This window comes from Amia ocellicauda, chromosome 9, assembly GCF_036373705.1.
Source record: "Amia ocellicauda isolate fAmiCal2 chromosome 9, fAmiCal2.hap1, whole genome shotgun sequence".
NCBI lineage: Eukaryota > Metazoa > Chordata > Actinopteri > Amiiformes > Amiidae > Amia > Amia ocellicauda.
The window spans coordinates 34,980,970-35,008,284 of record NC_089858.1 but is presented as its reverse complement, the minus strand read 5'-3'; the positions used below and the strand labels follow the sequence as shown (position 1 = coordinate 35,008,284).

Here is a 27,315-nt window from a genome sequence, read left to right as displayed (position 1 = left end):
AAGTAGCAAGGCCTGAGACCGTCTGCTTGTGTGTTGTAGGGAGGCTTCGTACCAGGCTGGTCATTGTGTACACACACACACACACGCGCACATACATAAAGGTCTTCAGTGTTTTTGTAAAGGTGTTTCATAAGTAACTAATTTCATAATTGTTCCTTAAGTTAAAAGGAAAAAGCTCATACTATGTTTATTGATTGCAGTAAGTGTTCATAATGAATAATACTTTGGAAAAAACCCACACGCTTACCTGTAAAGTTACGTGGGTATATTTATATATATCTTCTAAAAATGTATTTCCGTTGAAAAAGCATTGTCCTTGGTTTAATCAGGCTATCAGTCTGCTTTCTCACTGCACTTTTTTCCACCTGCGCTCTGGTGTGAATGGTTGAAATGCGCTGCATCACTCATCGCTTCATGCTGACATGGTGTGTCCCTGACGCAGCACGCGTTTGTGATGGCACTGCTGTAGTTTGGCATTGTGCCACCGCTGCCCGTCTGGGCTTGGTATTTACTGTGCAGTGTCACTTTTGTCAGCTGCAGTATAGGTAACAGCATTTTTAGGCAGATGGGAGCAGGAATTTAATACTATAGATGGAAACATCGTCCATCTTCGTGCCAGGTGTAGGCATGAAGCGCTGTGCAGTGGGCTGGGATGTCCACAGCCAGGTGTGGGCGAGTTGTGGAGCCTGGCCTGGGGCTGACCCCTCTCTCCTGCTTGGATATTGTTCACAAACCACATGATAACATTCCAGACTTCTGCGAACGTCCAACTCCCTCCACTAAAACAAAAAATATGAAAAGAAAAGAAAAAACTTGATAGTTGTAAAAGCTTTAAAAACAAATGTATAGCTTGTAATTCCTGAAATAGTCTGCACTGTTAAATACTAATACATGTATTCATTTGTCAAATGTGTGGGTGTAAAATCTGAATTCCTTGTCACTTGTATATTTGATGTGAGTTGTAAAGATGAATTTAACCAAGTTTAGTAATAAACTGATGTTTGGGGAAAAAAAAACTGAAGCAGATTCTTGTATTTGTTCTCTGCTGACGTTCTGAATGTTTTCCACCACAAAACGGAAAACACATTTGTACCCGTTTAACAGAACTGCTGAATTGTTGTATTGCAGACAAAAGTACATTAGCAACACAGCCACAACACCCAGTAAAAAAAGAGCATTATAAATAAATAAAAATGCCAACTCGTTACATATTTCAAGGTTTATTTTTTGGATATTTCAAGTACAAAAATCTCATATGCAAATTCTTTACAAAGAAAAAAAATCAGAAAACAGGAATAATGCATAGCTTTATCGTCTCCCTTTGTTTTTGTTTCCACCTTTTTCGTACTTGATAAAATAACCACCAAAAACAACCACTGAAAATAAATTTAAAAATCCAAAATCTTTGGAATATTTGATATGCAACTGTTGCACCAGTCAGTTTGCATAGCCCTTGAAGAGGTCGTCCTCACCAAGGGATCCGGCCCAAGCCAGAGCATTGGAGTCCACCAGTCAACTTCTAAAATCAAAGATGCACTAAGAACGGTCAAAGTGAGGTATAAAACACGGCCGACTGCCTTGCTTCCCTCCGGTCTCTGTGCCGTCGGTGATTTCTGCAGCTCAGTTCTCCTGCTCAGTCTGGTGATTTCTGATCAGAACAGCCCCTCTCTCCCTGGGCCCGAGGAATGCGCCTCCCGCATCCGAGCATGGAGGGGAGACCTGCCTACTGGCTGCCCCAGATCCAATTTTGTTCTTGATCATTTTCCTATGCTTGCCGCCCCCCCACTCCAGGATCCTAGAGACAAGGACCCAATTTCATACCACAAAATAAAACCAATCTTCTAACAACCCTTATGAAGCGTCCCACATCTCACTTAAACCCAGTTATGGACTAATCCGACTGCCAGCCTGGCTGAACTGTGATTGGCTGGGCCATCATAACAAGTCTTAAGAACAAATAACTGAACCAGCAGATCATTCAACGCGTAAACCTCTTCTCAGTGGGTCAATCAGGCGATGATTTTGAAAACCCTGACTGCGTTGAACCCAGATTTCCGCCCAGTCTCTCCTGGAGCACCAAGACAAATGCCTGGCGGTCCTGACGAGCTGGACCGGTCTGCTGAAACACACGACCAGAGAACCGCATGTGCAACGTGTGCAGCCCGGCAGCCCCGTAGCACCATGAACCCAAGGGACGCTGCGCCCGTTCATTGCCCTCCCCCGCTGTGTTTCATGCTTTAATAATTTTTATACCTCCGTAATATGCATGTGGAAGGTTTCCGGCAAAATCATGACCGTCTCCTGTTTTTTTTTTTGTTTTTTTTCTTAAAACGATAAAATAAAATAAAGACCTTTTAACAAAAAGAATATATGCAGTAACTTCTTCGCCTCAAAACAAAAAAAGTCGCACTGTAACAAACACTGTAACGCCAACATACGGAAAGTAACATTAAATAATAAATAACATGAAGTGACGAGTAAATAAATAAGATATTGCAATGCTGTCGGCCTCTGTCTGCATCACACGGATTGCGGTAAGTGGGGGGGAGTGGAATGTTGCGTGGCGAGAATCGGGGGGCCGGAGTGAGGAGGGGTGGGACGGTTGGGGGGGCCGCGGTTAGGAGGCGGCCATGCGCAGACGCTCCGGTTGGACGATCATCTTCTTGGCGGCGATGATGGTGTTCTTCATCAGCATGGCCACCGTCATGGGCCCCACACCGCCCGGCACCGGCGTGATGTAACTCGCCTTCTGACGCACACCTGGGGGGGAAGGGTAGAGAGAGGCTGTGAGTCATTTTATGGAGATGCCCTGTATGACTGCTTTGGCAATTGCTTTTCTTTTTATGAGTGGGGAATCTGTGGTTATGTGTCCTGCCCCCCTGTAATCATCATCCCGAATTTTACACAGGAGTTCTAAGATCCGCACCTTCAAAATCCACGTCCCCGACCAGCTTAGCTTTCCCGGTGACCGGATCCTGGACCCGGTTGATCCCGACATCGATCACAGCGGCTCCTTCCTTGATCATGTCCGCGGTGATGAGGTTGGGAATCCCTGCGAGGGCAGAGTGAGGATCCACGGTCAGTCACTCACACACACACATACACAGGCACAGACTCTCCACCTCCCTCTCACTCGTGCACCCTCTCTCTCTCCACCTCCCTCTCACTCACACTGGGCAAAACTCACCGGCTGCCGCCACCACGATGTCGGCGATCCTGGTGTGCTGCCGGAGCTGCTCCTTGGGCGTGTAGCGGTGGGAGATGGTCACTGTGGCGTCGCCTGGGAGGGGAGAGGCAGGGGAACAGGGTTAGAGGTCGGAAAGGCATCTCAGACTGTGGCTCCTGGAATGAGTTTTTCGGGTCGCCATGATCACCTTAAGACTTAAGACCGGCGACACAACCAAATGGGGGGGGGGGGGGGTCTCACCTCCTGGCCTCTCGTGCCGGCCGTCAGTGTGCAGCAGCATGGCGATGGGCATCCCCACGTTCTTCGAGCGGCCCGCCACCACCACGTTCTTCCCCAGGGTCGGGATGCCTGAGCGAGAGAGAAGGAGAGAGAGACAGGGTTAGGTACAGTGAGAGGTGTGCAGAGGAGTGGGCATAAGCACAGCCTTTCCAAACTGCCCTCCGATACAAACTCTGCCCAAATTACACTCAGGTTATTTAATGCTCTGCTTTGTTCCAAGTCCCTCTACTTTAGCTCTTTAAACCAGAATTGCTGTATTAAACCAGCACTGCGAGTCACACCTGATCCCCCGTCCAGCCCCTCACCTGTGCGTTTGATGATCTCCCAGACCCCTGAAGGCGTGGCAGGCAGCATGGTGCTCTGGTCCAGACACATCTTCCCCACATTCACCACGTGAAACCCATCTACGTCCTTCCCTGGGACCACAGCGTTGCACACCTTCCTCTCGTCAATGTGCTCTGAGCAGGAGAGAGGGGAAAGAAAGGATGGGGTCAGAAAGGGCACTCAATGGGACAATGTTCCAAGACAGTTGCTGCAGTGAAACACTGGTTCCATAACAACATCCCAACATGAAAGAAACTGCTTTTTTTCCCCCCTTCTTTCAAGAAAAGCTCTTCTGAGCCACCTATGCAGAGACAGACAGACAGAGGGGTGGCGGGGCAGTGGGGGGCCTCACCAGGCAGAGGCAGCTGCACCAGCAGTCCGTCAACGTTGCAGTCGCTGTTGAGTTTGTGGATCAGCTCTAGAAGCTCCTCCTCCGAGATAGTGTTGGGCTTCAGAATGGTCTCGCTGCTGATCCCTAAGAGAGAGAGAGCGAGAGAGAGGTTAAAAGCTGCCAAACACAGCACTCACCCTGCCCTGACCTGGGAGGAGTTGATCTACAGTGTGCCAGGAGGGTACAACCTACTAACCAGAGATGTGCAGAGCGGAGATCAAGAGGGCGTGTTACAAGAAACCGACACGACTACAGGAGTCGCCCCGTCACCCCTCCTGCATCACCCGGCCACAGCCTGTGTTCTTATCTGTGACCGCCACCCTGCAGCTGATACCCTATCACAGCCCCGCCGGGCCCGGCAGCAAGGTCCCCGTTGGGTCAGGACGCCCCTCCTGCTACACCAGGCTTTCTTGGCTTAGTTTGTGTCCCAACTCAAGAAATTTGATTGTCATTGCATTTTTTTTTTTTTATTTATTTTTTTTATTATTACTTTCATCCACCCCCAAAAAATGCATTACCAAACTAAGTAACAAACAGCTGTAGAAAAAAAAAAGGGAAAAAAGTGTGCAGGGGAAAGAGTGAGCAGTCTCGTACCAACATCTGCGGCGGCGCGGGTCTTGTTCAGGACGTAGGAGTGGCTGGCCGGGTTGTCGCCCACCAGAACCACGCTGAGATGCGGGCGGCGGTTGCCGGCGGAGACCCACTGCTCCACGTCGCCCCGAGCCTCCTCGCGGATCTGACGTGCCAACTTCCTGCCCGAGATGACCACCGCTTCCTGCCTGGAGAGAGCACAGAAACGCCACGTTACACATGTGCACATATACAGCCCTGTGGAGGTAGAGATGTCCTCGGAGATGTGTTAGTTGGCAAAATGAAATGCTTCTCGTGCCAAAAGCATCTGGAGCTGCAGCTGCAGTTTTTTGCTGGGTTATTCCAGTTTTTTCAGTTTTATTTCCATGCAAAATTCAAAACACTATGAAGATACAAGAAGCCCAGCTAACTCAGTAAACAGTGTTGTTTAAAGTGGCACAGGCACAGGTGTGGGCAGGACAGTGGAGCAACATTGTCAGCAGCAACGCAATCTGGTAGGGTATACTGTGGCACTGTATTTCTTAGTAGATGTTTAGTTGAAAAGTTGATGCGATAACTTATCAGGAGGTGGGGACTTGCTGTGCAGATAGAAACAGTTTGCACATTTCTATCCCTGGGCTATACTGTGGATCCAGTCCACACGTGTAAACTAAATGTAAAGCTATATATAACACCTGCTTCCCCGATTTAGCCAAGAGGCTGTGTTGGACGCCTGTGCTGGCCGTGGGAATGTATATGTTGATACACACACCCCACACCCCTCAGCCAACCGGCCCTCTGGAATGCGTGCGTGTCTATTTTCACTGCGGGCCGAGGACTGTGCAAGGGCCGAAAAGTCAATGAGCGGCCAGGCTGGCAGGAGGGAAGGAGAAAAGGAGGACTGAGGAGGGGGGTGTGGTCCTCAGACCGGGACTGCAGCCAGAAGAAAACTTTCCACAAGCCTGGAGACGCCTGACACACTCTGGAGAAGGGCCTGCAGGGAAACTGGGAGTAAAACCAAGAGACCACCCCAGAAACGACAGCCCTCCCCCAGAGTCCCCTGCATTACATAACCCTTCCTTCTCCCAGCGCCTTCCCAATGCCAAGACACCATAGCCTATTGATATTAAACACATGCATGCATGCACACACTATTAGAGATGAGCTTCAGACACGCAGTTGAAGTGCAAGTGCAGAGCTTTCAAAACTAGTTTTATTTCTGCAATTTCATGACAAATTGCTTCATGAAAACAATACTGATGATATTAATCACAGCCTGATCAGCCGCCTGTAAAAGGGTTTCTGCTGCTGGAAAGGGAAGCAGAAGGGCGCGGTGAGGGGCCGCACTGTGTGTTGTAAGGTAGTAACTCTGGAGTTTGTGTTACTAATGAGGCTGCTCGCGCTTCCTGTTCCAGAACGTACTGGCCGGCGCGTGCGCTGCCAAATAAGAAGCACAAAGAAACGGGTGAACTGAGTGCATTACAAGAACCAGACGGGCGCTGCAGATCAGATCAGATCACATACTAGAGGCGTGCACTAAGAAAAGCATGCATGTTTACCATCATCATCTACGCCTGAATGGGAAAATAAAACAAATACAGAGCTAAGAAAATACAGAAACGCCGTCGTCATCGTTAGCCTGGCAGTAACGCGATCTGGCCGATAAAGTGGGTAAGTTGATGTATGGGGGGGGTTGCCCTTGGCTTCGGCAATGGAAGAAAGCACAGCGTGTGCTGGTCGGCCGTGCGCGTCGCTGAAACGTCACACCAGCGCAATGCTGCTGCCCGGTTTCATCAGCCGAGTGTGCGAGCCACGGCCGGCCGCTAGGGGCGCTCGACTAGCGCTTTATTTATCCATCACACTGGGGGGTGCATATTATTTAATCAGAATTACACGCAATTAAAAAAAATACATTCACTTCCGTGTGTTAGAATGAATGGGGTGTCCGGTTGCAACCCGTTACTGATCGCCCCTCTTGTTCTGTTTTAGTAACCAAGCCTGCACATCGCATTGCTCTCCAGTACTTCACAAACGTCCCGCTGTGTGCAGGGTTTGCAACAGATTACTGTGTTAAGCTGCCGCAGATCTCTGGTTCTGGACGGGTGGAGAGCAGCCCTTTTTGAACCAGGGTGACACAAGAAGGTGACACCTTCTCGACACATCAAGACAGTTATACACAAACACACATTTTGTAAGGCGGATAATCTATGGGTGTGCGTATTAAACTGAAACGTATCAGTGTGCGCTTACCTCGTCGCTGACAGATGCAGTCGGCACACTTGCTGGTTGGTGGACCGGTAGACAGATCTCAGTACGCGGAATGTGGCCATTATAATTCCTTAGGGTCGATCTGAGAGATCAATATAACTGAATTAAAATAAAAAGTAAATGAAAAGAAACGTGGAAGAGAGGAGAAGAAGCAGAAACCGGGGTGCAGCCGGGGTAGCCTGGACTGGTGCGGAGGACGGCTAGGACGGAAGAAAGGCGGCGAGGCTGGGGCTTTTTTCCGCCTCTTAGCGGTGCCGTGACGTCAATGCGAATTTCAATAAAGGGGCCGCCCCCGACATTCTAGAACTGTGGTTGCCAGGAATCGGGTTGCATTCCCAGACCACGCCCCCTTCCGTGTACTTGTCGCGTGGCTCTCCTGTAGTTTGGATGCGAAGTTAGAGACAACACGCTGATTTTAAAAACACGATTCTAGCTCCCTGACATGGAAGCTCCTCCCTGCCTTTGCTCGAGATAATTGTGAAGTTTCCTTAGGCTTGTGCAGTTATAATAATGACAGTACTGGGATGTTTTCCAGGATCGCAAGACTTCTGGGAAGAAAAAGCAAACCCTGCCTAGTATTGCATAAGCCGTTCTCAGCATCAACAGATACAGCATCCCTTCTCAGTATGAAATGTGATCCTAGTTCTGAGATGGGGGTCACACACACACCCCTCTCCTCTTCCTGAGTGTAGTCATTCTCTGAGAAAAGGTCTACTGGCTGCCAGACCAAGTGCCAGTCCTCTTCTCAGATCAGTTTAATTTCTGCGTTATCATAATTGAGATTTTCCTGGACTGATGCTGAGGGTTGTAAGAAATCTGATGTGTAAGGAATTCACAGGACCACGGTGAATCAATAAGATGTTTATAATGGTAATACAATAATATAGAGAATCAGGTGAAAGAAATACGGAGGAAAGCAAAGGCTCTGAGTCCTGAGCAACATAGGTTATTGATAGGTTGAGACCTGGAAAGCGAACAAAGAAAAGTCTGTATATGGAAATAGCCCTGTTTACCTCATTCCCTTATCAAGGCAGGGAAATCAGATGTTTTGAGAACAGAGTGTCTCTGTTGGCTATTCTCAAAACACAAACGGAAAGGCAGATACACACAGGCCCTGTATGAGCCAACATTAATGAATTTGGAAACGTTTGATATAATTTGATATAATTTACTTGTAATTTAGTCATTTATTCTCCTTTAAGATTGCACTTATATGACGTTTTGTCATATTCTTGCCTTTGCATTACAAGCACTTGTATTGTTTATTTTGATATCCCCTTTCCCTTAGCTCCTAATTTTGACTTAACATCTTGTCTGCACTTATCAGCTTTTACAATCTAGGATGTAAGACCTTTATATTGTTTACTGTATAGCTCGTATACACTTGTGTAAATTGTGAACTTGTAAAATGTATTATGCCTTGAATTGCACTGTATTATTGCGCTTAAATTTTGTAAGTTGCCCTGGACAAGGGCGTCTGATAAGAAATAAATAAATAATAACAATAATTATTGCTGATCAATACTAGAAATTCTTACAGGGTGGCACCCATGGAAGCTACTGGACCTTTGGGGGTGTTGTTGTGGGCAATAAGATATATTTGATGTCAATCAGACAAAACAGTATTAGCGAGAGAGAATAATCCTGTCAGAGCAAGAGCTGCTGTGCAGCACTGGAATCACAGTGTGTGACCGTCAGGTGGGTGGGCCCCAGTTTTGCTGTGTCCGTGTTTTGTTTTTGTTTTTGCTTATACTGCTGTATTAGCACTCACCCGAGGATTGTGCCACAAAGATCTGACTTGACTGGAGTCCACTTTAGCACCAGCTCAACAACGTGCAAATACAACTCTCCGATAGAGGTAAGCATGAGACAAATCTCAGAGTGTGGTGCGAGAGAAGCCCTTGACGTGAATATATACACATTATATATATATATATATATATATATATATATATATACACTCACCTAAAGGATTATTAGGAACACCATACTAATACTGTGTTTGACCCCCTTTCGCCTTCAGAACTGCCTTAATTCTACGTGGCATTGATTCAACAAGGTGCTGAAAGCATTCTTTAGAAATGTTGGCCCATATTGATAGGATAGCATCTTGCAGTTGATGGAGATTTGTGGGATGCACATCCAGGGCACGAAGCTCCCGTTCCACCACATCCCAAAGATGCTCTCTTGGGTTGAGATCTGGTGACTGTGGGGGCCAGTATAGTACAGTGAACTCATTGTCATGTTCAAGAAACCAATTTGAAATGATTCGACCTTTGTGACATGGTGCATTATCCTGCTGGAAGTAGCCATCAGAGGATGGGTACATGGTGGTCATAAAGGGATGGACATGGTCAGAAACAATGCTCAGGTAGGCCGTGGCATTTAAACGATGCCCAATTGGCACTAAGGGGCCTAAAGTGTGCCAAGAAAACATCCCCCACACCATTACACCACCACCACCAGCCTGCACAGTGGTAACAAGGCATGATGGATCCATGTTCTCATTCTGTTTACGCCAAATTCTGACTCTACCATCTGAATGTCTCAACAGAAATCGAGACTCATCAGACCAGGCAACATTTTTCCAGTCTTCAACTGTCCAATTTTGGTGAGCTTGTGCAAATTGTAGCCTCTTTTTCCTATTTGTAGTGGAGATGAGTGGTACCCGGTGGGGTCTTCTGCTGTTGTAGCCCATCCGCCTCAAGGTTGTACGTGTTGTGGCTTCACAAATGCTTTGCTGCATACCTCGGTTGTAACGAGTGGTTATTTCAGTCAAAGTTGCTCTTCTATCAGCTTGAATCAGTCGGCCCATTCTCCTCTGACCTCTAGCATCAACAAGGCATTTTCGCCCACAGGACTGCCGCATACTGGATGTTTTTCCCTTTTCACACCATTCTTTGTAAACCCTAGAAATGGTTGTGCGTGAAAATCCCAGTAACTGAGCAGATTGTGAAATACTCAGACCGGCCCGTCTGGCACCAACAACCATGCCACGCTCAAAATTGCTTAAATCACCTTTCTTTCCCATTCAGACATTCAGTTTGGAGTTCAGGAGATTGTCTTGACCAGGACCACACCCCTAAATGCATTGAAGCAACTGCCATGTGATTGGTTGGTTAGATAATTGCATTAATGAGAAAATGAACAGGTGTTCCTAATAATCCTTTAGGTGAGTGTATATATATATATATATATATATATATATATATATATATATATATATACACACAGTATATCATATATATTTTTAAAATGTATGAATAATTATTATTATTTTTATAATTATTCATGAGATCTGAAGCTCTGAGATATTGATCTTTCCCCCTCTGGCCAGTCACTCCTGCAGTCCCCCTCTCTGACCTGAGGTCCTGGGGTCAGGTAAGCAGAATGGCTGGGCCTGTAGGTCACCAAGCAGGCAGGAATAGCTGGCGCCCCGATCCCCTCTCACTCCGTACGGCCCATGTGATGGATATTATTAGATCCGCTCTGATTTCAGGGACCACAGATAATATTCTACGTACAGTATTAAGCACTCAATTTACTGCTGTTGGGCAGACTTGGTGCTGTGCCCACAGGACCTGATAGTTATACCAGAGTACAACATAAAAAAGTCTACTAAATTACATGGAGGGAGCTGTAAATTATTTATAGTCACAGACAGACGAAAATAATGTGTGTTTTACATTTCATTTTGTTCTTCATGAATTCATTCAAATATACATTCTCACGTGTTCCATAGTAAATCTTAACAGTAAATATATTTTTCTAAAATAACAAATAATGCATCACTGATGAACTGATTTGAACACATCTTTACTTATACTTTATTATAATGTATGACATGACGACTGCTTATGAGTTACAACAAAAATGCATTCGGCCCGACGTTGCAGAATCTTAGCTGGTGCACAAAAAGGGGACTCAGAAAACAGCACAGGCTCTGCATAGTAAACCAGACGGGCGAAGAGATGCACGTAAAAAGTCCAGTCCTGTCTCGCACACACAAGACTACAGTCAGGCGTCACTGGCGCACCTCGGCCGCTGGAGGGCGACACCTCGGCCCGCACTCCGCCCCGTACCGCACTCTCGCGAGAGCTCGGCGCACAGGAGCAGGACGAGCCGCGGGTCGCAGCTGCAACCGAGCGAGCTGCAGTGTGAGCCTCTTCCGCGGCGCCCAGCGACACGAAGCCCCCAGCCAGCTCTCCGCTCCCGGCGCCCCCATCGCAGCCCTCAGGGTCCGCGTTTGTGCCGTGTTGTTTCTCCGGTCGTGGGGCAGAGTGATAACTTGAGACCATCCTCGGCGCTTGGAAATGAGTTTCCTCTTGTGAGTAGCAGAGCCATGGTCTCCTCTTCCTGTTTTCACGCTTCGCTTTTCGCTTCTTCCGTGTCATCCTGATTGTTTAGGGCTCCGAGAATGTGTCTCCGCATGCGCGACAACACGCCGCACTCGGGAACGAGCTGCTTTACGACCGAAACAAAGACGAATAAAGTCTTTTTTGGGTTGTTTTTTTGACAACAAAGTTACGAAGTGTGTCGGTCGAAGTGTCCGCGTCCTGCTCCAATGGCGTGAGGCGCCTCGGGAGGGTTTTGTTGTCCTCTGCTAACGTGGTCTGCGGGGAGATCAGCAGTCGGCTTGTGTAAGCAGCCCCCGCCTCACAGCGCGGCCAGAGATGAACCGCCATCGTCCCGATCCGCGATCCGCGCAGCTGAGCCGAGACGCGCTGAGAAATGCCGCGGCCGCAGTCAGCCAAACAGGAACTGATGTCAGATGTCATGTTTCTAAGAAAATACACCCGAGTGACGTCATGTGAAACGCACTTCACGTGTTGTACTTTTCTGCTTTGAAAGTGCAGCCACCATTTATGGAGGAGAGTACTACACGAAATTGCTGTGACAGGGTGTCGGGCACAGGTGTGTTCTGGGGAAACGGTACATCTCGCATCCCTGTGATGTCATCGTGTGTGACAGGTGACCTCTGAGGGACACCGGGGCTGCCCATGCTCTGCAATTAGACTGCAGGTTCAATGTCAGGGCAGTCTTGCGTATTTGGGCAGCACGCTTTGTGACTATGTTCTGAGTTAGACCTGTTGAACATTGTTCATAGGTTATTCTTCACAGTTGACTCCTAAAGGTTTTGATTGTGGTTGCCACTCTACTCGTGAAGGAGTCTGCAGCCGTGGAAGAACTGTTAATCAAGGTCAATGAATCAGAACCAGTTAGTTGTAACTGACTGCTCTATATGTGTACGCTGTGTGTGCTGGGTGCCAGGTAGGCTTAAATCTGCTAAAATTAGGAAAGTTTTAGAGAGAAAACACCTCAGACAAAACGCTGTGACGGGAGAGGACAGGCTGTGAAACAGGTTTTGCTCTTCGGGCTGTTCACAGGCCCCCCCACCAGCCCATAGCCAGGGCACGAGGACAGGGTTAAAATGGCTTTGGTGATCCACCAGAATGCAAACAAGAGGATAGGCGTGGAGTGGGAACTAGAAGAGCCGGTTTTTCCCTGCAGGTCCGCAGCCTCGCGGCTCCCAGGCGCAGGACTGGCACCGACAGCCGGGCACGGCCCTGACAGCTCTGGGCTCAGCTGCCCAAGCCTCCGCTGTGGTGGAGCTACCCCGTCTGCTGCCCTAACTGAGGGCAGTCTCGGGCTGTGGTGGGCAGCCCTGCAGGCCTGCAGGAGTTTGTTGGTCTCTTTAAAATCCTCACTGGTTTAACAAGCTACATTGAACACAAACTAGCAGACCCTGTGGCCCAGTATGACCTGGACTTAGATCGGCCAACTGAGGCGCACAGCTCCACACTGCTCGGTTTACATGGGTGGGTGTTGAAAATGCGTGCAGTGCACTGTGCCGGTAATGCCACCCCATTCCTACACACTGTTAAACCCCTTCCTGACTCACTGTTGTTGTGTCTCCTCTTTGCCTCGGCGCAGCGGCAACCGCTCCTCCAAGACCTTCAAGCCCAAGAAGAACATCCCCGAGGGCTCCCACCAGTACGAGCTGCTGAAGCATGCGGAGGCCACACTGGGCAGTGGGAACCTGCGGCAGGCCGTCATGTTGCCCGAGGGCGAGGACCTGAATGAGTGGATCGCAGTCAACAGTGAGTCCCTCCTCTGGGGCACCAGGGGGTGCTGTTCTTTGGGGTGGGAGGGGGGCAGTGGTAGGGAGAGGGACAAGGGGCTCCGAGTCCTTCAGGTGCAAATGGGTGTTTCTGGTTTTATTTCCACTTAAGGGGTGATAAGTGCAGCAGGTTCCCTCTGCTGAGGCGTGTTGGTCTCCTGGCCTTGTTCTCTATTGCTGTTTCATTACTGCTGTTGCTGTCCTGATGCACAGTGTCCTCCCTGTTGCAGCTGTGGATTTCTTCAACCAGATCAACATGCTGTACGGCACCATCACAGAGTTCTGCACAGAGACCAGCTGTGCGGTGATGTCCGCCGGACCCAGGTGAGGGTCTCTCTCTCTCATGCTTGTTCATTCACTCTCCCTCACTCCAGTCTAGTTGAGATCCCAGTTCCTTAATTCAGCCGCTAATTTCCTTACTTTTGAATGAAAATGATTCCTAGCTACCAAACTGATGAGGCTTTTACAAGCGATCTTTGAAATGAAACTCTTGTAGCAGCAAGAAAACTCAACAAAACAAGAGAATGCATGTAATCGAGTACTGGCTGGTCCCATTAAGAGCTCGGTGGAGTACCGGAGGGGTCTGCTAGTCCCCTGAAACAGAGTCCCCTGGGGGCCTGGATCCGAGGGGAGGCGAGCTCCACCAGACCGTGCTGACCCAGCAGCCAGAGTTGCGGGGCCCGGTCTGTGCGCACTTCCTCGTCCATCCAGCGCGCTTCTCTATTTTAATCCCTAATCTAAAGGAAGGGGCCTGCAGCGGCTTCCTGTCAGCATGTTTTTAAATGTGGAGCCAAGGTCACACGCTCAATATAATACAGTGCTCTCACACCGGAGGGCAGGCTTGAGATTCCTCAGTTTGCTTTTTTGTCTCACTCCCCACACGCACTCGCACTCACACACACACACACGCGCACACACCAGCTCCTCTCCTCTCCCCTCCCATAACCCTTGTGCGCTCTTTCATTCACTCTCCACCTCTCTCCTCTCCCTTTCTCTCCGCTCTCCATCTCTCCCCCCTCCCCATCTTCAGGTATGAGTACCACTGGGCTGACGGCACCAACATCAAGAAGCCCATCAAATGCTCGGCGCCCAAATACATTGACTATCTGATGACCTGGGTTCAGGACCAGCTGGATGACGAGACTCTCTTCCCTTCCAAGATAGGCAAGTGCCGCCCCAGGGTGAGGCGTGGACTGGACCCGAGGCCAGTCAGTCATGAGGTGACGGTGACCGGGACTCCCTGGTCCTGCGTGTAGCCCCTTGTCTTCTGGGTTTTGTTTGACCTTTGCCTAGAGTGAGGGTGTCCTCATCTCTCCAGTGCTGGTAGCAGTGGTGACCCCGGCCAATTCAGAGAGAGTGAGAGTGCTCTGAGTGGGTGAGGGTGTGAGAGAGAGCGTTACTGAAAGTCTCCCCTCCCTCTGTCTGCAGGTGTGCCATTCCCCAAGAACTTCATGTCCGTGGCCAAGACCATCCTGAAGAGGCTGTTCCGGGTCTACGCCCACATCTACCACCAGCACTTCGACTCGGTCATGCAGCTGCAGGAGGAGGCGCATCTCAACACCTCCTTCAAACACTTCATCTTCTTTGTGCAGGTGGGCTGGGTTCTAGAATCTCCGATCTTAGCCATCAGACCTACGAGAGAGGGTTCTTTGGGTGCAGTTAATTGATTTAATTGGCTCCATTACCTAATGTAGAGCAGGTGGCCCCCTGGTCCTCGAGAACGGGTGTGTGTTTGAAAAGTAGCACTGCTTTGTGTGTTTGGATTGCTGTTGTATAGCAGTCCAGTATAGTCTTACCCCCCTGCCTCCAATCTCTCTGCAGGAGTTCAACCTGATTGACCGTCGGGAGCTGGCCCCCCTCCAGGACCTGATCGAGAAGCTGGGCTCCAAGGACAGATAGATGTCACGGGGTTAGGGGTCACATTCAGACAGCAGGACACTGGGGCTCCATTGCACAAATCTTTCTCTCTCTCTTTCCCCCCCCCACACACATATAGTTTTCCATGCTGGGTGATCTGCCCCCTCCACAGTAAATGATAAATGAATCAGATGGGCAGTTAACTCTGTAATGGAAAATGTCTCCACTCTTTCTTTTTCTCTCTGTCTCTCTGAGCCCCACTCTCTCCACCTCCCACCTCTGTTCTCTCTCTTCCCCTTGTCTTCCTCCGTCTTCTGACCCACTGTGCCGTTCTGCTCAGTCTGAAATGCGCTCGGCTCAGATGAGAATTCTTCCCATGTGGTTTTTTCCTGATCAAATACAAAAAAGTGTGAGGATATCTGATGAAGTGAATGCTGGAATTGGGGCTATTGGATGCAATTGAAGGAGGCTTATTTTATTATTATTTTCGTTGTTCACATATCTAAGTGTGTTTGATATTCTGCTCTGTCTGAGCCCCTGCAGTGAGGGAGGCTGGGGCTCAGGGCCTGCAAACCCTGGTCCAGGGGTGACTGGCTTTGTCGGGACCCCTTCATTCTCATGTGCTTCATACCTGGACCAAATGGCCACTCCGACCAGTTACGCCAATCGTGGATTTGTTTTGTTAAAGGACTGGAGGCCAACAAAAACAGAAGTGCCTGCCGTATTCCAGGACTGGGGTTTGCCTGCCTCTGCTCTCGCTCACACAGCGGACTCAGCTGGTGGAGTCATCAGTCATGTCATCTAAGGCCACCAATTGAAAGACTCCCTGACAAAATGCAACACATCCGGGTGCTCGGCCGTCGGAACAGGAGACCAATGTTCTGGATTGTTCAGAGCATTCTCTCAGTGTTCCGTGCAGTATTTGTTCCATTTTCCCCAGGTTAACATAAGATTATTATTCGTTTTTTGTTTTGCTTTTGCTTGCGCACTGAATGTTCAGAAAAGGGGGAACTCTGGAAGCCAAAAGGGAGAAGTAATCCAGATATTTTAGAAATAAACAACCTTTACAAAATGAAAATCGCGTGAAAACGGCACTTTAATTTTGAACAAGCTTTCAACCATAGTTGTGCTTATTGAGTAACCCCCATCTGATCAGAAAGTTTCTCCTTTACTTGCTTTTCAACTATATAGGAAAAAACAAAAAAAAACAAAAAAAAAAAACGTTTCGGTTGTAAGTGAAACTACGCTTCCGTTTGCTTCATCGCTCAGAGGTTTACCCTCCGTCCTGTTACATGGAACAGAGGAGGCAAATTGTTTTGACGGTGCTTTGCTAGCGTATTTCAGAGTATCCAAACCTAACAGTGCTCTTTGTCTAAAACTAAAGATTTTAATTAGATTATCCACTTAATTCAGAGTTTTTGTAATGCATTGAAAGGTTGAAAAGATCTGAGAGATTGAAAGATGGCAGTTATTGAATGCAAATGAAGGAGGGTATATTTAATTATCATTGTTCTCTTGAAAAGCTGTTTTACAGGTTTGGAACAGGAATAGAGTAGAATTCACTTTATATATCTATATATATCCTGAACAATTCAGTGTTTATGACATTTATAATCCTTGTTTCTGAAGGTGAACCTCTTGGCTACAGTGCCTCTTTGATAAAGTGATACAAAAAGGAGAACTGATACTTGAAACAAATTATTAATATAAACTGTAGCTGGAGGGTTGACTTTGCTTTCTGAAGTGCTTATAAACAACCGCAGAGACGCAGAGTTTGGGGAAGAAAAAAAAGTGACATTCAGGTTCGTCTGAAATAATGGAAACTGTTTTGCAGATATTCCTCGGGTGTTTATAAACGACTTAATTTTGTTTATAGTCTTTTCTGTCTTAAGTAACTGCACAAGGGGAAGCTGCGTGAAACGTATTGTATGATCTCCAGGGTTTTCTGGGAGGAGTCCGGTGCTTCCGATTGAAGGACGGGACTGATTTTAAATGAATGAATGAATGAGGAGAAATCGGACTGCTGTACCAATGCGAGATGCCGAGAACATCACCTGACCCAAGCTTTTACATTTCAAATACTGGTCTTGTTCGCATGCAGCAACTGTTTACATTATAAACAAACAAAAAAATGGTTAATCCCACTTAATGGCTAAATTGGACTTCCTCAGGGAAATTCAAGTCCCTGATAGTATTTATTGTTGTATACTCCCAGGAAACCTGAATTGGAATAATCGTTTCATGCAGTTCTGAAATACCTTTCATTATTATTATTATTATTATTATTATTATTATTATTATTATTATTATTAATGAAACCCCTGCAAAGACCAGGCTGCAGACTGCTTAAAATGTGACTCTGCCTCTGTATCAGGGTTATTATTAGAGACCCTGCCTCTTGTTTTCTAATGTGGCTTTTTTAATTTCCATAGTGGTATGTTTTTAAGGGGTTTCAGAAAAATACCAGCAGTATACACAGCTTGTAAGGAATGAGTTTTTCCTACGGCAGCCAGCGCTGGGTATATTAGCTCTGTGTTGTGTTGTGGTCTAGGCTGGTGTCATCTGCCCCAGACCTCAGGCTGCTTACTAACAGTGTTGCTTACTGTTGGGTCTGGGTCAACTCTGTCTTTCCATCAAAATTCAGTTTGCAATTCCTTTTTCAATTCGATTCCCGTTCCATCCGGGCCTGTTATGTCCAGGGCAAGAACTGGAACTGGGAATGGGCCTGAAAGAGGGAAGTGGGGAAAAAATGAACTGACCCCCACCCCCAGGCCCTGTCATGGCTGCCGGTTTATATACACAGGGGGTCCCCGAGATCCGAGCCTCTCTGCATGGGGATAAGCTCAACGTGTTGTTTTTGTTGTTTTGTCTTATTAGGAATATATTTGTATTGCTTTTGTTCAGTGGAAGTGGGCAGAGGTGTGGCTCAGTTTGATCGCAGGCTCTTTGTGAATCCAGTGCAAAATACGGTTGGGGTCTTGCCTCCCTGAATGACTGCTGGTCTAACTGGTGTCATATCTGATCCCGGAGTTTCTCTTTGTCTTGGCCTTTCTCAGAAGGTCCGAGTTGGTGAAGAAACTTGGCTGGATTCAGACACAGGAATCCGTTTTTAGAAATAATTTTCATGCTGTATTGTGGATAAGCTACAGGAGCTACTGTCAGACTCGACCTACACCTGCTGTCTAATCTATGGCAGTGCCACAAGATGCCTTTTGAAAGAAATTCCTGCTGGGAGTCAAATACAAGATATACAAGACTGGTTCTGTTTCTCTGGTTTACATTGTTTTGGTTATTTTTATTTTTTTAATGTTACTAAATTCTTTGTGAGTACCGTTTTTTCTTTTTTTTTTAATCCGAGGAGTAGCCACTTTTTCATTTCTACGTGTTATGGTTAAAATTGATAAGTGGGATTTTTTTTTTTTTTTATTCAGGAAAATATGTGAACTTCTTTTGGACCAATTAATGTAAAAGCAGATTTTTTTTCAATGCCTAAGCTTATAATGTATAACATTTTCTTGTTTTATTTTGAAAGTTCATGCATCTTTTTTTTGTTTTTGAGGGTAAATACTTTTTGTGTGGAATATGTAGATCCTTGTGGTCCTTCCTTTTTTTTATTCACTGTAGATTCTTCTGTTTTAAATTCTATTTTATTTTCTATACATTTTTCCATAAATGAGATCTGTGCCTTAGAAAACAAACAAATGATAAATCCTTTTTGACTGAAATACAGTATTTTTGTGCACAATAGCTTGCTGTAAATTTAAATAAACTTTGAGGGAGTTTTAGAAACAAAACATTCTTTGCATGTTTTTGTGTTTTGGATTCCGTGTCATGTTTGGGTTGTTCTTTATTCAGACATGCGTGTTTTTCACCACCACAGACCGGTTTAATTCCAGTGCAGATCCCAAGTACAATGTGTGCGAGTGTGCGAGTGTGTGTGTGTGTGTGTGTGTGTGTGTGTGTGTGTGTGTGTGTGGGGGGGGGCGGCAGCACTGACTGATATTAAGGATTTAATTTCCCTGCATGCGATCTTTGTTTTCTGAGACGTAGTGTCCATATCCGGCCGCACTGTAGGGCCTGCAGTTCTTGCGGAAAGCGTGACATCCTGCTTTGGCATTTTATTGGAGTTTGCAAACGAGAAATTCTATCTGCTGACTTGACACATCTGTCATGGGACCAGAAGCATGACACCACAGCCGAGGAGCTGAGAGAGAGAGAGAGTTTTGCTCAAATGTGAAGTACAGTTTAGGAAAGACCACAGTAACCTGCCATTGGGGGGAGGAATTAAATCTCTCATCCTGATGGTGTGTCATGTGGATCAGAGCTTTTGGAATAAAGCAGAAGTGAACTGGTACAGATCTCAGTTTTTATGTTCTTCGGCTGCTGGATCCCTTCCCCCTCTCTGTCTCTGTCCTGTAATACTTACAGCTATTGTACACCATGGGCCAGGAACAAATCCTCTAGTGTAAACAGTCATTCCAATGGTGTGACTTATTTGCTTTTCATGTGAAAAAGGGACTGAACACATTTCGGATGCAGAAACGCAACTCTTGAGTCAATACGGTGCTTTGAGGCTCTTTACAGCTCAGACGGCACTAACAGAGCTGTGTGTATTCGGCAGGGCGGTGAGGAATGTTGGACAGGAGAGGAGGCCGTTGAGGGACTTGAGAAATGGCTCTGAATGTTGAAGAACCACTGAGCTCAACTTCCGCATTTTGTTTTGCTAATACATGTAAAAATTGAATTGTCAAATATATATGTAAATGCATATGAATTTCTTAATTTCTGTGACAGTTCAAGGTGTTTGGTGCCCTGTTATGAAGTTGGATTGTCTCGAACTAGACGCTTGGAGAAGCTGGCAGCCAGTGCACATTGTGATGCACGTCACCTTTCACACTTTATACATGAGTTTTGCTCATGTTGTTATAGATCAATCAATAAGTAGTACAATTTAAAATCTGTAGGCCTAGACCTCGCTGGGTTTGCCCTAACTCAAAGCCTTTTTAAGTTCCGGTTACAATAGAGCTGAGCAATAGTGCTGAATGACTGTAAATTTATTATGATTTTAATGTCTTTGTTTCTTTAAGTTTAATGTGTATGCATAGTTGAGAGACTCAAGAGATTTCCTAGTGAAAGGGAGACACAGATGCTGGTGAGATGTCATTAGGGATACAGATCAGGGTAGGGATGGTTTTAGGATTATTTGTTTTGTTAGGATTGAAAGGATCCACAGAAGAATGTATCTTAATTGAGGGGTCGGTTTGCCGTTCTATATATAGATCTTTCTTATTATAACAATAGTGCTTAATCGTGTGTTGTTCATTTAATTGAAACAGTTTGTGTTTTTCGAAACTTACCAGTAACGGTTATAACCACCGCTGGCTATTAATACTCGCGGTTTAAATTGCACTAGCTCTACAGCACGGATATAATAAACACGTTTTTGAGTTTTGCTTTCCATGACGAAGAGCAGGAAGGTCGCGGCTCGGCGGTCTGACCCGGAAGTCAATCGCGACAACAACATCCGGGGCGGCGCTGGCCAGGTGCTGCTCTGAACGTGTTTGTGCAATTTGTACAGCTGTTTATGTATGTATGTATTGAACGTTTCTTTTATTTGCCCCCTCCATGCCTCCATAATCTACATCAGATTAACATACATCACTGATCTTAGTTTCTTGTTCACTTGATCCGTCGCTACAGAAACATGATTTCCTGGCTCTGTCGGCGTAAGTGTGCTCCTGTCACACACACGTTATTGGCGAATAAAACCGCTTCACTGTTTTCCGGAGTTTCCCACGGGGGCATCGCTTCCGACCCCGGCACACTACACCCGCGCTGTGCCGCGTCTCCCCGCAGTCTGTGGCGCGGCCGCAGCTTCGACTGGCACAGAGCCGGCATGACCGACGCGCAGCCACCCCAGCGCCGCTGCTCCTCCTCCGCGCCCTCGGACACTGACCGGCCGGGGCCCGGGCATCGGATCAAACGGGTTTCCATTGAAGGCAATATCGGTAAATTAGTAATAGTCTTATCGGCCTGTTGTTATGCAGAGCTGCTTGAGTTGTTGACTTTTAAGACGCAATATGTATGAATCCAATTATTGTTTATTAATAATTCCCTGTCCTGTGCGTCTGTCTCTGTCCTGTTGTGTCCCTCTGTACTGGGTGTCTCTGTCTTGTGTGTGTCTCTGTCCTGTGTGTCCCTCTGTGCTGCATGTGTTTCTGTCTTGTGTGTCTCTCTGTCCTGGTGTGTCCCTCTGTCCTGTGTGTGTCTCTGTGCTGGGTGTCTCTGTCCTGGTTTGTGTCCCTCTGTACTGGGTGTCTCTGTCTTGTGTGTGTCTCTGTCCTGTGTGTGCCTCTGTGCTGGGTGTCTCTGTCCTGGTTTGTGTCCCTCTGTACTGGGTGTCTCTGTCTTGTGTGTGTCTCTGTCCTGTGTGTGCCTCTGTGCTGGGTGTCTCTGTCCTGTTTCTTCTCTCTGTCCTGGTTTGTTCCTCTGTCCTGTGTGTGTCTCTGTCCTGTGTGTCCCTCTGTGCTGGGTGTCTCTGTCTTGTGTGTGTCTCTGTCCTGTGTGTCCCTCTGTGCTGCATGTGTTTCTGTCTTGTGTGTCTCTCTGTCCTGGTGTGTCCCTCTGTCCTGTGTGTGTCTCTGTGCTGGGTGTCTCTGTCCTGTTTCTTCTCTCTGTCCTGGTTTGTTCCTCTGTCCTGTGTGTGTCTCTGTCCTGTGTGTCCCTCTGTGCTGGGTGTCTCTGTCCTGGTTTGTGTCCCTCTGTACTGGGTGTCTCTGTCTTGTGTGTGTCTCTGTCCTGATGTGTCCCTCTGTGCTGCATGTGTTTCTGTCTTGTGTGTGTCTCTGTCATGTGTGTGTCTCTGTGCTGGGTGTCTCTGTCCTGTGTGTCCCTCTGTGCTGCATGTGTTTCTGTCTTGTGTGTCTCTCTGTCCTGGTGTGTCTCTGTGCTGGGTGTCTCTGTCCTGGTTTGTGTCCCTCTGTACTGGGTGTCTCTGTCTTGTGTGTGTCTCTGTCCTGTGTGTGCCTCTGTGCTGGGTGTCTCTGTCCTGTTTCTTCTCTCTGTCCTGGTTTGTTCCTCTGTCCTGTGTGTGTCTCTGTCCTGTGTGTCCCTCTGTGCTGGGTGTCTCTGTCTTGTGTGTGTCTCTGTCCTGTGTGTCCCTCTGTGCTGCATGTGTTTCTGTCTTGTGTGTCTCTCTGTCCTGGTGTGTCCCTCTGTCCTGTGTGTGTCTCTGTGCTGGGTGTCTCTGTCCTGTTTCTTCTCTCTGTCCTGGTTTGTTCCTCTGTCCTGTGTGTGTCTCTGTCCTGTGTGTCCCTCTGTGCTGGGTGTCTCTGTCCTGGTTTGTGTCCCTCTGTACTGGGTGTCTCTGTCTTGTGTGTGTCTCTGTCCTGATGTGTCCCTCTGTGCTGCATGTGTTTCTGTCTTGTGTGTGTCTCTGTCATGTGTGTGTCTCTGTGCTGGGTGTCTCTGTCCTGTGTGTCCCTCTGTGCTGCATGTGTTTCTGTCTTGTGTGTCTCTCTGTCCTGGTGTGTCTCTGTGCTGGGTGTCTCTGTCCTGGTTTGTGTCCCTCTGTACTGGGTGTCTCTGTCTTGTGTGTGTCTCTGTCCTGTGTGTCCCTCTGTGCTGGGTGTCTCTGTCTTGTGTGTGTCTCTGTCCTGTGTGTCCCTCTGTGCTGCATGTGTTTCTGTCTTGTGTGTCTCTCTGTCCTGGTGTGTCCCTCTGTCCTGTGTGTGTCTCTGTGCTGGGTGTCTCTGTCCTGTTTCTTCTCTCTGTCCTGGTTTGTTCCTCTGTCCTGTGTGTGTCTCTGTCCTGTGTGTCCCTCTGTGCTGGGTGTCTCTGTCCTGGTTTGTGTCCCTCTGTACTGGGTGTCTCTGTCTTGTGTGTGTCTCTGTCCTGATGTGTCCCTCTGTGCTGCATGTGTTTCTGTCTTGTGTGTGTCTCTGTCATGTGTGTGTCTCTGTGCTGGGTGTTTATGTCCTGTGTGTCCCTCTGTGCTGCATGTGTTTCTGTCTTGTGTGTCTCTCTGTCCTGGTGTGTCTCTGTGCTGGGTGTCTCTGTCCTGGTTTGTGTCCCTCTGTACTGGGTGTCTCTGTCTTGTGTGTGTCTCTGTCCTGTGTGTGTCTCTGTACTGGGTGTCTCTGTCCTGTGTGTCCCTCTGTGCTGGGTGTCTCTGTCTTGTGTGTGCCTCTGTGCTGGGTGTCTCTGTCTTGTGTGTGTCTCTGTCCTGTGTGTGCCTCTGTCCTGTTTCTTCTCTCTGTCCTGGTTTGTTCCTCTGTCCTGTGTGTGTCTCTGTCCTGTGTGTGCCTCTGTGCTGGGTGCCTCTGTCCTGTTTCTTCTCTCTGTCCTGGTTTGTTCCTCTGTCCTGTGTATGTCTCTATCTTGTGTGTCCCTCTGTACTGGGTGTCTCTGTCTTGCGTGTGGCTGCAGCGGCAGGGAAGTCCACCTTTGCCCGACTGCTCCAGCAGGCGGAGCGGCAGTGGGAGGTCATCACAGAGCCCGTCTCCAAGTGGCAGAACATCCAGACAGAGGTGAGAGTTAGAGACCCACGGGTGTGCTGCCGGGACCCTGTTGACCAGTAGGGGGCGCCTCTGCTCTGTAGTCCATCAGGCTGGCTGTGGGGAACTGGTTCCTTTATTTGGCGTAGATGTGCAGAGACGCCCAGCAAAGGGTCAGATGGAGTTTATGTGGGATTTAGGTCACACCCGTTAGAGGACTGTAGACTTCACTTACACCTCAATTATGTTGTCTGACATGAGTGGATCAATTTGTATAGCAATGTTTGCTACCCTTGTTGTGTTGCACATCTAACACATGGTGTCAGGCATTGTCAAACCACGTGATGTGCGCTTTGGATAAAAATGTCATAATAATAATTGCATCTCCTCAGAATTTCAGATAGATGTTCCTGTTGTCCGTGTGAGTGAGTCCTGTCTGTGTCTCTGTCCCTGGGTCTCAGGTTTTTGTTTCTCGACAGTCAGCGTGTATCTGATTTTTGTCTGTGTGAGTATCTAACCTCTCTCTCTCTCTCTCTCACACTATCTACTTCCCTCTTTCTGTGGTCTGTCTGTACTCAGTGCCCAGTATATATAGCAGACCTCTCTCTCTCTCTGTTTCTGTTTCCCTCTTTCTGTGGTCTGACTGCCTGTCTGTCTCTCACTCTGTAACAACTCTGTCCCTCTCCCTCCCTCGGTGTCATCAGGGTGATTCTAACCACCCCTCCTCTCTTCAGGGTGAGGCGTCCTCCCAGCAGACGAGCAGTAACCTGCTGCAGCTGATGTACCAGGAGCCCCAGCGCTGGTCCTACACGTTCCAGACCTTCTCCTGTATGGGCCGCATTAAGGCCCAGCTGTCCCCCGCCCCCGAGCGCCTGCTGGGGCTGGAGCGGCCCGTTCTGATTTTTGAGAGGTCCGTCTACAGCGACAGGTACTGCAGCGCCGCTTCCGTGTTTCACTGGCTGTCTCTCCTTCTCTCCTTTCCTCTTGACCCCTTGATCGCGCGCTTGCTCTCTGGGTTCTTCTCCCTAATGCTCTCTTTCCGTCCCGCCTCCCTGTCTCTCCCAGGTATGTGTTTGCCATGAACATGTTTGAGCTGGGCTGCATCGACGACACGGAGTGGACCATCTACCAGGACTGGCACAGCTTTCTGGTGAAACAGTTTGGCCCCAGGATCCAACTGGACGGCATCATCTACCTCAGAGCCCAACCAGAGGTACTGCCAGAGCCACAGACACACACGGGCACGTATAGGGACACGAGGACACAGGGACGCCAGAGCCACAGACACATGGTGAGGGGGACAGTGAGAGTCAGAGCCAATGACAGTGTTTCCCTTGTCAGAAGTGTCTGGAGAGGCTGGGGCGCCGGGCGCGGGACGAGGAGAAGGGCGTCCAGCTGGGGTACCTGAAGAGACTACACACCCAGCACGAGAACTGGCTCCTGCACAGGACCACACAGTGAGTCCCTCCGTCTGTCCCTCTGTGCACCCAGTACAGGAGCTGGATCGTCCACGGGGCCCCACTGTCAGTCTGTCCCCCTGTCTCTTAGCTTGTCTGTCCATCCTTCTGTCTCTCTCCCCGTCCCTCTGTCCATCTCTGTCTCTCTTTGTGTACCTGTGTGTGTGTGTGTGTGCACCTCCAGTATTGAACCAGAGTGTCTGTGGGAGTGGGAGTGGGAGAGCATGTTCATGTTTATATTGTTCTGGACATATGATTTTCATATTAAGAGACAGTGTAACCCTCTCCTCCTCCAGGCTGCACTTTGAGCACCTGAAGAAAACCCCAGTCCTGGTCCTGGATGTCAGTGAGGAGTTTGAGGAGAACAAGGTGGTTCAGGACAGACTGCTGGACCAGGTATGCAGAGTATTTTTTGATCAATTGATTTTATAACTGGCGTAGCTATGGCTTTAAACACATTACTCCTTAACACTGACCTCCAATGAGTATAACATGGCAATGGGAATGAAGCTGTGCGTGTGCCGCTGTCGAGGGCCTGTTGAACAGCTCTGCCTTCTGTTCTGCAGGTCAAGGCCTTCTTCGGAGGATTGTGATCCTGAAACACACGCCCACATGGACCAGTTTGTGGATTCTGGGAGTTTTTTTTATGTTTTATGTCCAAGCACTGGGACCATTCAGTCTGCTGAATTCAGTGCATTTCCTGCGAGACATTTATTTATTTTATTGTTATTATTATTATTTGTTGTCTTTCCCCTGTGCTGAGATGAAGTACCGGGTCATGCTGTGGGCTCCCCCCGCTCGATCAACTGCTTTTCTCCTCCAGCCCTGATCAGAAACGCGTGATCCGGGTTGAAGTCGACCCCCCCCAGCCGGACGATTTAGGTCCAACTCTAAACGCTCTGATAATGCAGAGAAGCTCCTCCACAGAGACAGAGAGAGGAGGCGGTTTGGCAGCCCGGCGCCCGCTGGGGAAACGCACTGGCCCCGACCCTCCCATGTGTGAGTCCCTGCGCGGCGGGGGGGCCTGGCCTTTTCATGTGAACTCTCTTATGCGCCTTGTCTGTCTTTGAGTGAGACGCACAAGATCCCTGCTCTGAAGACCTCGTCCGGACTCGGGGGATCCCTGTTACTGAGGGGAACTAAAGTACAGGAGCACAGGGCTCGAGTATCCTTTCTTAGAAGTTACTGCCATTCAGTGTTACTGACCGGTGGATCTGCTGTAATAAAATGTTTTTTTTTAATGGTTTGTTTTTTGTGATGGACTGTTTTAGGAGTTCTTCGCTATAGCTTGTACCATCAACAATGAATTCACCACTGTAGTGTTTCTTGGCCCTGTTTGTAGTGCAGGCTACGGAGCTCCCCCCAATAATTAATTACATCTCATTCGTTTGTGTCGATTTGTGCCACTTTTTACAACAACAGAACCATACCAAACACATCTCTTTCTTGTAATAATAACCTATTAATTATTGTCACTTTGCGTGTTTCCCGTGAATCGGAATATTCATAATTATAAAAATACAAATAACGAATGAAATATAATTCATAATAAAACTAAAGCTTATGTGTGAAGATGAACGACCTGGGCTCTGACGTTTAAAACTAATGAACGAGTTCAAAAATACATCTCGGAATGAGTCTGCAGTGGACGTGTGTGTTAGTTAGACAACATGTGTGCACATGTGTGTTTGTGTGTTGAAGTTATATGTGGTAGTGCATGTTTGCGGACTGTGGGATCCTTACTGCTGACTGCGATACACTGGCAAGACGCTTACAGTTCCCTCTTACACGTTACAGTAAGGCATGTATGTTTGCATTTGTTCATGTCATGTGCATGTTTTCCCTGTTATCTTATTATGTGGTCGTTTTAAATGTTAAATACAGTTCATGTGGTACAGAGGCTATTTATATTCACAGGTAACTTCGGCAGTACTTTCTTAAGTTTATTTTCTTTATTTTTACTTAATAGAAGAGAGGTTTATTTGACTTGTGTCCGATGTTTCTGATTTAAATACGTGAACTTCTTATAAAAAGTACGTGTTACATTGTTGCTTTATCTATCCAGCACTCCTTTAAAGCACCTGATTCCAGCAGACTCACTTACACAGTGCAATGTGATGCAATGCATCTATTCAACCACAAGAGGGCGGAACAGGGCCGTTTCAAGATCAAGCTCTCCCAGGCCACAGAGTGATTCATTAGCACTACAGAAAACATGTCAGACTGAGGTTAACCATTAACTCTTTTATCATTCAGTCTCATTCAAAATTAAGACAACTTCCATAATCATTTCAATAAGTCTTTCATGACTGAGAAGCATGAAGTGGTAATGAGGATATATATATAATCTTAAATGCACCAAGATA

At 47.6% G+C, this 27,315-nt stretch overlaps 3 protein-coding genes across 4 annotated transcripts; 2 read left to right on the top strand and 1 right to left on the bottom strand.

The window, feature by feature from the left end:
- Positions 1-1,204: 1,204 nt before the first annotated feature.
- On the bottom strand, positions 1,205-7,252 carry mthfd2 (methylenetetrahydrofolate dehydrogenase (NADP+ dependent) 2, methenyltetrahydrofolate cyclohydrolase). The gene is made up of 8 exons (XM_066714229.1): positions 7,002-7,252; positions 4,776-4,960; positions 4,143-4,265; positions 3,772-3,924; positions 3,428-3,535; positions 3,188-3,280; positions 2,927-3,052; positions 1,205-2,760 (listed from the first exon to the last, which is right to left on the bottom strand). The coding sequence occupies exons 1-8, from the start codon at positions 7,079-7,081 to the stop codon at positions 2,618-2,620; spliced, it is 1,011 nt and encodes a 336-aa protein (XP_066570326.1). The 5' UTR covers positions 7,082-7,252; the 3' UTR covers positions 1,205-2,617.
- A 3,838-nt stretch (positions 7,253-11,090) lies between these two features.
- On the top strand, positions 11,091-18,791 carry LOC136759304 (MOB kinase activator 1A). The gene is made up of 6 exons (XM_066714230.1): positions 11,091-11,346; positions 12,954-13,120; positions 13,371-13,464; positions 14,171-14,304; positions 14,569-14,732; positions 14,962-18,791. The coding sequence occupies exons 1-6, from the start codon at positions 11,333-11,335 to the stop codon at positions 15,037-15,039; spliced, it is 651 nt and encodes a 216-aa protein (XP_066570327.1). The 5' UTR covers positions 11,091-11,332; the 3' UTR covers positions 15,040-18,791.
- Positions 18,792-20,210: 1,419 nt separating this feature from the next.
- Positions 20,211-26,190, top strand: LOC136759301 (deoxycytidine kinase). Of its 2 annotated transcripts, none has more exons than XM_066714228.1 (7): positions 20,211-21,005; positions 23,425-23,525; positions 24,227-24,420; positions 24,558-24,705; positions 24,837-24,949; positions 25,246-25,345; positions 25,516-26,190. In XM_066714228.1, exons 1-7 carry the CDS (start codon positions 20,702-20,704, stop codon positions 25,540-25,542), a joined length of 987 nt encoding a protein of 328 aa, XP_066570325.1. In that variant the 5' UTR covers positions 20,211-20,701; the 3' UTR covers positions 25,543-26,190. The 2 variants fall into 2 exon arrangements, with proteins under 2 accessions (XP_066570325.1, XP_066570324.1); XM_066714227.1 differs by having other exon boundaries at positions 24,834-24,949.
- The last annotated feature ends 1,125 nt before the right edge of the window (positions 26,191-27,315 follow it).